Below are 12,608 nucleotides of genomic sequence, written 5' to 3'. Positions count from 1 at the left end.
GAAGCGGACACACATCTATTGGAAGAAGTTCAGAGAAGTTTTGATAGGGTTTATCTTAAGATGAAACTTTGTGCAGGTTGGACCGAATCACATTAAAGAATGAGAGGTGATCTCATTGAAACATATAAAATTTTGATGGGGATTGACAGAGTGGACCTTGAACAAACATTTCCCATAGTGGGAGATTCTTAATTCGGGAACATTGTTTAAAATAAAGATTATTTGAGGTGAAGGTGAGAGGAATTTCCTTCACTTGGAGGGAGGTTAGTCTTTGGAACTGTCTATCCTGTGAAGCAGGCTGTGCCACTGAATATTTTGAAGGCTGAGTTAGATAGGTAATTGATCAATAAGAGAGTCAAGGGAGGCAGGTATGAAAATAGAGTCTAAGCCATGTTCAGATTAACTTTGATCTTAACAACTGGCAAAACAGGCTTGAGTGGACTTCTTATATTTGTCTGCCCTGTGATTTCAATTTGAGCGTATTAAAAATGTTTGCAGAGCCTGGGATGGAGAAAGCTGGGTTTTTCATGTGTACTGATACATTAAAAATAATTGAGAAATGGGGTATACTTTTTTGACCATATAAATCTGTCAATCTTTCGTTAGCTGCCACAAATAAACCCTCAAGATGTCTACCATCTATAACTCATCATTTTTGAGTTTGAGTATTTGTTTGTGGTTGAAGTCACCTTTGAACTGACCTGATACATTGAATGACCACTGGTGGCTCAAGAGTACATGGTGTTGGATGATTCTTAAGGCAGTCTCCACTGAGCCAGAAGCTTGCTGGCACTTGGTTGATGATCTAAACTGCTTGAAGAAGTTTAGGAGATCAAGAGAAGTTTGTGATGCTTTATTAATATTTCCTTCACTGCAAATATAGAAGAGAAAATAATTTGATGTGTTTCACAAAGGCCATAAGAGAGTTGGACAATCTTGAAGCTTGTGAATATTAGCAAGTTTCCAAAATCCTTTCTTTTATAGCACCAAATTGAGTATCTACCAAATAGCTGGTCCCACGCATTATTCTCCATCCCCACTGTTGAGTAAGATACTGATGTAAAACTGATGTTGAATCACCAATTTCCACTTGTATCCTGTGAAAGATCCATAAAATAGTTCAGCAATGTTGTAGTTGTTGGTGCTTATGGTGTCCAGCACGCAACCTGTCAGCTTGTTCACCCTAACATGTGGGGCTGAATCTGACCAAATTTTAGCCAAGTGTCAGTTGCACTGAACTTCATGTTGGAACTCTCTCCCCAACACCTAGCATGTTTTCTCACACAGTTGTCCCATCTGTTCAGATTAACCACTTACTACGCCCCTATGATGTTCCCTGCATCCAGTGTTAGTTTGATTCTCCAGTCACTATGCAAAGAGCAAAGAAAAGTACAGAACAGAAATAGACCCTTTGGCTCGCTGACCCTGCACTTAGGAAGTATTTTGACTTTCTAATCTAAAACCCTTTTGCCTCTACGTGTTCAATATCCCTCTATTCCTTGCCTATTCATGTATCTGTCCAGATGCCTCTTAGACATTGCTACTGTTCTTCCACCTCTTCTGGCGGGGTGCTCTGGGTGCCTCTCACATCTCCTTTAAACATCTCTCTTTTTACCTTAAACCTACATCCCCTAATAATTGACATTTCTGCCCTCAAGGGAATTAGCCTGAATGACCACACCCCTGACTGATAACTGCACAGTTCCCCAACTGTGTTCCTGTGATTCCCTGGACTGGTTGCGCTGGATCCACACGTGCCACTGAATGTGCCCCACTCCCCATATTGTAGAGGGATGGAATCCCTGACTGGCTTGCTTTGACCAGATGCCTAACTGTGCCTAAGTCCCTGTACTGATATTACAGACTGCCTTGAACTGATTGTGCTGGGACCCCTGACTGAGCAGTGTCTCCCTGGACTTGACTGTAGACAACTCTCTTTAGACTAGGAGGCACGTCCTTTTGCTTCCAGCAGTGGATTTACCATGGTTGCAAGATGTCCACCCCTTCATGGATGACTGCTGACCAGTGTGACAAACTGTCTGACTTTGTGTCTCTGCTAAACTGCAAGGTAATGCAACAAACTGTGACCCTCTATGTGATCAGAGATAATGGGAACTGCAGATGCTGGAGAAGGATGTCTAGGCCTGAAACGTCAGCTTTTGTGCTCCTGAGACGCTGCTTGGCCTGCTGTGTTCATCCAGTTCCACACTTTGTTATCTGTGACCCTCTATGTTCTGGCTGAGGTAGCCTAATGCAAAAAATGCAAGGCAAGGCACAGATGCTGTGAGCATCCAGGTAGACACTAAGCAAGGATGCACTAGGAGAGAAAGTGAGCACCTTTGTGATGCATCCTGGTTTGATCTATGAGCTGTGTTTGTGTCCCTGTATGGAAAATGTCCTTGCAGCAGCATTCCAATGGGAGACACTGGTGCATTTGAAAGTGCAGCATTGAGTTAAATTGGCGATACAACTTGATGATGTGGAGAGGGTGGGACATGTCATATGCCAACATTCGCAGATGTGTGGTACATGCAACCACTACCCATGGAGATATTTTGAGATGTTGATGCTGCATGTCCAAGCTGGTGGTCTGGAGGAGTAAGCGACAAACTGGAGCTGTCAGGTTCCCACATTGACTTTGAGGTCAGGAATTCTTCATGTCTAGTTTCTATTTAAAGAAGGGTAGAATACGAGCCTACATATTAATGAAGTAATATTAGGTAATGATGAGGGCAATAATCTCATTAAAAGGCCTTCCATTGCTCACTATTGGAAATCCTGTCTTGACACCCAGAGTTATTTAGAAAATGTGACACATTGTTCCCAGTTTTGAGAAAGGCTTCACTTGAATCTCCTCATTGTTTTTGGCATAACCCATGTTGTTTAGAGCCTGAGAAGATTCTGCTCTGCTATTTGCAAGCTGGAAGGGTTAAATTCTCTGATTATTCACCAATAAGTAATATTCCTTGTTGATGCATTTAGCCCAATGACAAGGAAAACTTTTATTTATTTCCTACTCAAGGATGTTATGACTCATTGCTGGAGCAGGTAAGATTCGAATCCAGGAGGTCTGTCTCAGAAGAATCCTTTTTACATCTTAAGAAAATGTCTTCCAGATGTGGGGTGTTTTAATAAAGGATTAAATCTTTCTTACTGAAATGAATTGTGTGATAATAGAATAAACAACAGCACAAAATACAACAAAGACTATTGTAGAAATGACCACATTCTAGATCAGAAAATAGATGAGCAAACCAGAGATGAAGCAAACATAAAGCTAAAAGCTTGAATTTTAATGGAAGTGTTTCAGATTTTTTATGTATTTCAATAATTTTATAAATTATACGGTAGATTTCTGATAGATTTTGATTTTACTATAGGGGTATAGATTTTATGTAAGAACTTGGATTTTTAGCATGAGAAAACTTCAGACTTAAACATTCTAGCGTAGGTGTGAGACTGCAAATCAGGGCTTTTCATTTGGAGCTTCGATTTTTAGTCATTTTTAGCCTAGTTCTGTGCCCCATGGATCCAGTGCCTCAATTAAAGGAAATTTGGTCAGATACCAAGAGATAACTTGTATTAGAGAGAATACATAGCAATCTTGGCCCCTTCAGTGCATTGACAAAATAGACAAAGTGATAGTGGCTTGACTAGAATCTAGAAAGAAATCTGTTGCACACCATTTTGAGAAGCTAGGATGTTTTGTTTGAATGTTAAGGCTAACTTCATACAGGCTCTTAGCATTAATGAATTAAACAGTGATAGATCTTACCAATTGTTGGAGGAGGTACTGATATAAAATAAGAACACAAACATAAGTAAGGGAATTAGAGAAAAGTGCCTTTTATATGGATAGTATAAACCGTTGTTGAAGTGTTTGATACTTAAAAAGGGAATTATATGTTTAAAAAAGGAGAACATGAGTGGGAGTAAGGAGAAGTGTGGAATAAGACTAAGCCATGATGTGGCAGAAAGGCCCCAGTAAAGATATGATATACCACATGATATGTGTCTAAACTGCAATGACAATGACTGTAGTCATTGACAGAAAGAAATGTGAATCTATTCTATGAGATTATGTATTGTATTGGCTAAGACACTGAAATGACTGTTTCTCATTACAGTCGTACTACTTTTGTTGCTGACAGTGTCATCGTGAAGTTGTATGTGATGCTACAGTGAGGCAGATAATATCAAATTATGTGGGATGTTACATAAAAGAGATTGTATGAGGTTAAACCATGAAATGTCACAATACATTTGTAATACACATGGTTATTTGTAGGTTAGTTGCAATAACAATTTCAAAGCACCATCTTTGGGCAAGTTATGAAGCAGGAATGTTATGATACAGAGGTGGGGATACTAACAAGCACCACTAGACCCTCCTAGATATGACAGTTAGAATATGACAGTGAAATAATAACGAATATTGATTAGCAAGTTAATAATTTGATAATGCTTATTGAAGTTTAATTGGCGATGTATTCAGTGTAAAACTAAAAGCAGCAAAACTAAATCTGAGCTGGAATCACAGACGTGTATAGCTCAGCCAAAACAAATTATCCTAATTGTATAAATTGTTGGAAAATCCAATTCAACTGTAGTTATTGAGGTTAATACTCACCCATCACTGAGCCCTTCATAAAACTTGCTGATCAAGTTGATAGTTTCCTGCAAAACATTTTGCTTAAACTGACTTCCCAGAACTTTCTTGGAATCTGTACACATAGGAGGAACATAGCCATTCAGTAAATACATTTAAAAAACACATTCAAGAGTACTCTGTTCTGCAGCATTCTGCAGTCTTATTCCACTTAAGTAATACCCAGCTTCTGTATTCTTCAAGAAAATATCAGCAAATGTACTCTAGACAGATTAAGGATTGAGACTAGGGCAAAGAGCAGGCCAGAGAGTGGATGATAAAAACAAGGCAGCAGCCTAGACTGCGCAATCAGTGAGATATAGGAAACCTTGTATGGATGAGAAGAAAGAATGTGCACACAGGTACAAGGAACTAAGCACCTGTTTAACATGTGATTGTAAGTTGTCGAATTGATTGACGGAACATGTGACTAATGGCATGTATAAAGAGCGAACACTATTTTTTTTAGTGCATGTCTAAGACTGCCAAGATTAGTTCTCCCTGTTCATGAGCTTGTCAAGTTACACTTCAACTCCCAGCATCCCAATATTCTCCTTATTCAACTGTTGAAGGAGGAAAGCCAGGTAGAGAGGTTAGAAATATAGAAGTGTAACACAATTCTGGAGCTTGGGGCTTAGGCGACTGAAGGCACAGACATTAGATTAGATTAAATTCCCTACAGTGTGGAAACAGGCCCTTCGGCCCAACAAGTCTACACTGCCACTTGAAGCATCCCACCCAGACCCATCCCCCTATAACCCACACCCCTGAACACTATGGGCAATTTAGCATGGCCAATCCACCTAGCCTGCACATCTTTGGACTGTGGGAGGAAACCGGAGCACCCAGAGGAAACCCGCGCAGACACAGGGAGAATGTGCAAACTCCACACAGACAGTCGCCCGAGGTGAGAATCGAACCCGGGTCCCTGGTGCTGTGAGGCTGCAGTGCTAACCACTGAGCCACCATGCCTCCCCAAATTTAGTAATACGCATATTAAAATCAGGGTTAGTCAAGAAACCAGAATAAGATGAGAACAGATATCTCGGGGGTTTGACCAGAAGAGTTAGTGAAGGTATTGTGGGATTATATAGAGCCCCGGAGAACTAGAAATATGGTGAGATGTATAGTTTAGAGTTCATGACAGTGTATTGTAATAAAGTCAGCTGCATGCTTGTCTTGTATGGCAGGTTCCAACTTGGTGTAGAAGAAAGGCCTAGTAGGCAGGGTTGGGGGCATGGAGCAGTAATGTGAGAAGGTTCTGGAAGACTAACTATGGTGAGAAAGGAGTGGGGTTGGTGATTGGCAGGAACCGTCAGCCAAGGTAAGAAAATGAGAATCTTAAAGGATGGTGTCAGTACTATGGAAATGTGCATTAGCTCATAGGGTCCTCACAGGACTTTGGGTGCATTTATAACATTTTGACTATCCTACTGAGATTGCTCTCAAACAATGTCCCTTGCATTGCATGGAAAGGAGGGCAGCGTAGCCTGTTATTTCAGCCATGCCTGAAAAAGTGCCAGGTACAACACTGGGCACTAGCCTGAAGATCCTCTAAAGAGTGAATGAAAACCATGATAATGGAAATGTCTCGAACTAAGCATCAGAGTATGCAAACATGAGGGTGTGGCAGCAAATTTCATTCTCTGACTTAGCTAGTCTCACCAAGTAACAATTATTCATAGATAAGTAAAGTGAAACCAATGTTACATGAAATATTTACAAGTTCCATTAGATTATATGGCCCATCCATGCCACCCCTATGTTCTCAAGCCAGATTTTAATGGAAGTGCAGTTGGGCAAAAAAGTGTTGGCAGAATGTCTTGGGCATAATGTAGAGGTTTCCTGTTTAATCAAGAGACTTCCTCTCGCACCCCTGCACCTACTGCATTCTTAACTGATGACAGATTTTACTGATGAAATGCTTTCTCCGTCATTGAAACAGACATGATTTGCTTTGCATGCACACTGCTGGTACATAACATATTCATTGCAATTGTGTGGGAAATGGGAAGTAGAGAGAGTGTAAAAGGCACAGTTCAGTCATGCTTAGAAATGATGCACTGTTGACAAAATCCCAGCTAAGGACAAGAAATTTAAAATCAAGATGTTCTTGGCCTGGAGCTCATGTATATCAGTGAGAAAGCAATGAAGAGGATTGATGAATACAGAGCAGTGGACCTGTTGCACATAGACTTCAGTAAGGCATTCAATAAAGTTCCTCAAGATAAACTGGTTATCAAGGTTATAGCACATGGAATACAGGGGGAAACTAACCATTTGGCTACAGGACAGGCTCAAAGGTAGAAGACAGTCGGTAATGATGGAGGGTTGCTTTTCAAACTGGAGGCCTGTGACCAGCAGTCTGCCACAAGGATCAGTGCTGGACCTACTGCTCTTTGTCATTTATATAAATGATTTGGATGTGAATACAGGCAATATGGTTATTAAATTTGCAGATGACTGCAAAATTAGAGATGTAGTAGACGGTGAAAAAGGTTACCTCAGAGTACAATGGGATCTTGATGAAATGGTCCATTAGGCCGAGGGGTGGCAGATGGAATTTAATTTAGATAAATATGAGGTGCTGCATTTTGGGAAGGTAAATCAGGGCAGGGCATATGCACTTTAATGGTAAAGACCTGAGGAGTGTTGCTGAACAAAGAGACCTTGGACTGTAGGTTCATAATTCCATGAAAGTGGAGTCGAAGTTAGATAGGATAGTGAAGAAGGCATTTGGTGTGCTTGCCTTTATTGGTCAGTGCATTGAGTGTAGTAGTTTTGAGGTCATAATGCAGCTGTACAGGACATTGGTTAGGTCACTTTTGGAACACTGTGTGCAGTTCTGGTCTCCCTGCCATAGGAATGATGTTGTGAGACATGAAAAGGTTCAGGAAAGATTTAAACCATAAGACCATAAGACATAGGAGTGGAAGTAAGGCCATTCGGCCCATCAAGTCCACTTTGCCATTCAAATCACGGCTGATGGGCATTTCAACTCCGCTTCCCTGCACTCTCCCCGTAGCCTTTGATTCCTTCTGAGATCAAGAATTTTTCGATCTCTGCCTTGAAGGCATCCAACGTCCTGGCCTCCACTGCACTCCGTGGTAATGAATTCCACAGGCCCACCACTCTCTGGCTGAAAAAATGTCGTCTCATTTCAGTTTTAAATTTACCCCCTCTAATTTTAAGGCTGTGCCCACGGGTCCTAGTCTCCCCGCCTAACGGAAACAACTTCCCAGCGTCCACCCCTTCCAAGCCATACATTATCTTGTAAGTTTCTATTAGATCTCCCCTCAACCTTCTAAACTCTAATGAGTACAATCCCAGGATCCTTAGCCGTTCATCATACGTTAAACCTACCATTAAATCCAGGGATCATCCGTGTGAATCTCTGCTGGACATGCTCCAAGGCTAGTATGTCCTTCCTGACAGTATCCACCAGACTGTTGTTAAGGTGAGAGACCTTGAGCTACAGTGAGAAGCTGAATAGGCTGAAGTCTTTTCCCCTGGAACACCAGAGGCTGAGGGGTGACGTTATATAAGTTTTTAAACTCATAAGGAGCATGGATAGAGTAAAGAGCCAAGCTCTTTTCCTTTGGGTGAGGGAGTCCAGAACTAAAGGGCATAGGTTTTAGATGAGAGGGGAAAGATTTATAAGGGTTCTAAGGGGCAGCGTTTTCATGCAGAGGGTGGTGTGTGTTTGGAATGAGCTACCAGAGGAAGTGGTGAAGTTTAGTATAATGGTGAAAAGAACTGTGGATGCTGTAAATCAGGAACAAAAACAAAGTTGCTGGAAAAGCTCAGCAGATCTGGCAGCATCTGTGAAGGAGTAAACAGCTAACATTTTGGGTCCCATGACCCTTCCTCAGAATATTCGAGAACTGCAGCAAACCTGAGACAGAGATGTTGGCCAAGGAACATGATGGCATGTTGAAGTGGCAGGCAACTGGAACCTCAGGGTCTCTTTTGCAGAGATTAAACCATCTTCTCTACACGGGGAAGATGAAGAGATCACCCAATGCTTCATCTTCCCTGTGTAGAGGAGACAGTTTAATCTATGCTGGCTAAACATGCAGCTTCATAAATGGATTTATATCAAGAGTCTGGAAGTTCAACCTTATCCTGTGATGATGCAAGGCACACCATGGTGAACTAGAACCATTGCTACTGTGTTGAAACCTTCACTTTCAAAAGGTTATTTTGTTCTGGGTTTATCTTTGAAGTGAGGTTGCCAAGGCAGAGGTGAAAAATAGCTACAAGAGACTGCCTAAGTCAACAATCTCAGGAGGGCTTTAGGTTTTTCTTTAGTTCGGTTGTACAATAGAGGGAGAGTGGCCAGTTTTCCCAGTTCAGGCTTTATAGTTTTATTTTAGCTGTAGCAGTCACAAGATGCTCTGGATACCAGAAGTGTTGCAAGCTTCAGTAAATGATTTCTAACTGACTTTCACCGAAATCCCTCTGGATGTTGTCTCCTGCCTGTAGGAATCTGTGTTTGAATCTACCTTTTTGCCAAGGGGTGTGTTTATGGGATATTATTATGTTAGAACAGTTAATTAATTAAGGTCCTGTATCAGTATTCCGTTAAGTTTTCCAACAGTTGTCATTTCTAAATTCCACTATCTTTTGTTTGTGTTTTAACTGTAGTGTTTAACTGAATTGTGTTTTGCTTAATGCCAAGTGGTTTAACCATTTGCCTCACATCTGGAACACGCACGTAACATTTACTCTTAAAATTAAGAAAAAAGTTAGGTTCTAGGCTTCAGTCTTAACATATTTTGAGGGGTCTGGCCTGATCCCTAACACTACCTTTGCCATCAGGATGAGAAAATCATTCAAAACAAATTCTGCTACATTGTAAAGTCTGATGCTTTACATAACTTTTAAAATTTGGATATTTTTTTAAAAATTAACAATCTTAAGAACAACTCCCTTTTGTACAATCTGGTGAACCTGTAATTTTTTTTCACAATATGTCACTAGATCAATCCACCCATACATCCTGTCTTTTTGCTTCCTGTTCATCAACTAACTTTCCATCCACATATTTTCTCACGACAATATATTGCTGAATTTTGCTCAGGAGTCTTTTGTAAGTTGTCATTTTGAGTTCTTAAAACACATTACTACATTGACTGCATTCACTTTATTTATTCAACTTCACTGAAACAAAAAGTTATCAATGACAATTTCCCTTTAAAGCCTCTGTACTGGATTCAGTCTCTTACCTGCTGGAATTCCAGTGATCTCAGTCAGGAGAAATCCAATGAAAGACATTCTCAGGAGCCACTTCAGCACCATTCTAGAAGAAAAACATTCAATCCATATTGTAGGGATTTGGCTCCATCAGTTCAAAGATGAAGTTTGTAATAAACAAATCACTCAACCCTCTCTAATAATCTAATCAGTCAAAGAGCTTCAGAAATAGATTTCTTATCCCACTATACTAAAAGGTATAAATATTAAGGGTGTGCAACCTGTCCTCTAAACATGGCAGTCTTAGCCATTCTGGTGATTCTGCACCATAGCCATTCCAGGGTCTATATGCCTCCTGAGGTGAGCTGTTCAGAAATGAATGCAAAACACTGGATAAAATTTAACGAGAGCTTTACGAAACTTTATTAAAGTTTGTTTGTTGCACGTGAGTGTTGCTGGCATTTATTGTCTACCTCCAATGTATTCAAGCCCAATTGAGATAAAGGCCAAGATTTCCTTAACCTTAAATGATTTGTTTATACCCTGCCTTCCTCTTAAATGGAATAAATCATGTGACAATTCTAAACCTTCTAGAAGTTGGGACTAGGATAGCAAGAACTGCAGATGCTGTAGTCAGAGATAACAGTGTGGAGCTGTAGATCAGGCAGCATCAGAGGAGCAGGAAAGCTGATGTTTTGGTTGGGGACCCTCCTTCAGAATGACTATTTGTTTTTGCAGTGGTGGCCAACTATTTAGAAGTAGGTGCAAATCTAACCTTTGACAATTGTATTAGGTATCTGCCATCTTTTAAGGGAGCAGATAAAGAAACAGTAAAATCATTGATGTTTTATGTATCTGAAACCTCAGTGAAACATTAGGAGAGTAGGTTAAATTTTGGTTGGGCATATCCGTCCCAGGTTTCATGAAGAGGAGAGAATGCCTGAAGTAACAATGGTCTAATCTGAGAAGGAAATCTTTGAGCTGATCTTTACCAATTTGCTGTGGTGTATTTCTGAGCCATGGCAATGTACTGGTTAATTTGGCCTTTTGGTAGGTGTGGGCCAAACTTGGAAAGCTATCTTTGGTCTGTGTCCATTCGTAGCCTGTAGGTTAGTGTGTGTCGAAGTGTTGGAAGTCTATTGTTTCCTGTATATTACCTATGACAGTTTATTGGTCAGTGGTTGATGATCACCAGGCTAAATTCTTTGACATTTCGATTGAATCTTACCTCTAGTTCAAACTCCTTTGTCCCATTGAGTTTTCAATTAAGATTTTAAAATCCATGTTTTAGAATGCAAAATTCAGCTAATAAACTCAAATATTTTTGAACAAGTAGCTACACCAGATCAGAAATCCTAGCATGATATGGAATTTTGGAGTTATGTGTTTTTTTTTTCAATGTTTTTAGCTTCACTTATTTGATACATTTGAGCTTTCTGCATCATCACGAACTGCTAAGTTAGCTAGGGCACTTTCAGTTTATCATATGTGTCCGTGGGAGTTAGATTCAGTTTCTGGTGTCAGCCAGAGCTGGATTTGCTTATAACTTGTCTTAGCTCATCACGTGATTTTGCTTAAAACTGGGGTTTGTGTTTCACGAGCAGCTCCAAGTCAACTATGTATTCACTTCGTACGCGATTAACTCTGAGTTTTTCTTGGCCTATCCATTAGTAACTCCCAGCTGTGGGTGCAGTACAGAGTTAAAGCTACTTGTTTAGACTTAGATAAATTAACCTGATTGATGCTAGGCAGCTAGGTTAACCATTAAACAAAGCTGAACCACAAAAACTTTAGTTTGAGGTTATATCTACATAATCAAGTATAAATAAGGCATTCCAGGGTTGACATCTAACTGGCACAAATATTTTGCCTTGCCAGTTTGTCAAATGTATGCCTCAGTTCAATAAGGTTACCTTGCAGCAATAAAAAATACCTGAGAATTTTGCCTGTCCACAAACCAGTAAACAGTCGATATCCTACACTCTCAGCTCTGTCGCCATGTACCTACAGATTAGCACACAGACCTGGTAAACTGCAATTATTCCAACAAACACAGATGGCTGGAAATGCTCAGCAGGCCTGGTAGTATCTATGAAGAGAACTCAGAGTTAATGTTTCAAGTCTAGTGACCCTTCCTCAGAACTGATGGCAGCTAGGAAAATATTGATTAATAAGCAGAAGGTAGGGTGGGGGGAAGAGGACAGGAGTAAGCAATGGGTGGAGATCGAGCCTAAAGAGAGATGAACAGTTGGACAGACAAGGGGGTGGATAACAATCTAGCGAGGAGGGTGAATAGCTGTTAATGGGGAGCAGTTAGTGTGTAATAATAGGTAGTGTGCATTGGCAGACAATATGATAACAAGGCCTGGTTTGTGGAGTAGGGGTAAGGATGTGGGAGAGTTCAGGCACTAAAATTATTGAACTCGATATTAAGTCCTGAAGCTCAAGCAGAAAACAGAAAATATGGACCCAAAACATTAACTTTGATCTCTGTTCACAGATGCTGCCAGATCTGCTGAGCTTCTCTAGGAACTTCTGTTTTTGTTTCTGATTTACAGCATCCACAGTTCTTTCAAATTTTATAAATAATAAGTTAATGTTGTCTTTAGATAACTAGCTTTCTAATTAAAACCTGTTTAAAAGTAACTAATTTAATACATTTACCTACCTTTATGAAGATGACACCAACAGTCGCACCTGCTGAATCTCTCTATCAAGACGTTCACAAAATTAGTATTTTTGGTGTTTTTATACGGTATTCAGT

At 40.3% G+C, this 12,608-nt stretch overlaps 1 protein-coding gene across 3 annotated transcripts in view; it reads right to left on the bottom strand.

Moving 5' to 3' along the window:
- LOC125464558 (eosinophil peroxidase-like) overlaps window positions 1-12,608 on the bottom strand; it is a 44,120-nt gene extending 31,512 nt beyond the window's left edge. For all 3 annotated transcript variants that reach the window (XM_048557071.2, XM_048557070.2, XM_048557072.2), the window contains exons 1-4: window positions 12,513-12,608; window positions 9,877-9,950; window positions 4,631-4,724; window positions 702-871 (exon numbers count right to left, since the gene is read on the bottom strand). In XM_048557071.2, the coding sequence (XP_048413028.2) occupies window positions 702-871; window positions 4,631-4,724; window positions 9,877-9,949 (337 nt within the window). In that variant the 5' untranslated portion in view covers window position 9,950; window positions 12,513-12,608. The remainder of the gene's footprint in view (window positions 1-701; window positions 872-4,630; window positions 4,725-9,876; window positions 9,951-12,512) is intronic.

Source organism: Stegostoma tigrinum, chromosome 27 (genome assembly GCF_030684315.1).
Source record: "Stegostoma tigrinum isolate sSteTig4 chromosome 27, sSteTig4.hap1, whole genome shotgun sequence".
NCBI classification, from domain to species: Eukaryota; Metazoa; Chordata; class Chondrichthyes; order Orectolobiformes; family Stegostomatidae; genus Stegostoma; species Stegostoma tigrinum.
This window is presented reverse-complemented; position numbering and strand designations above follow the sequence as displayed.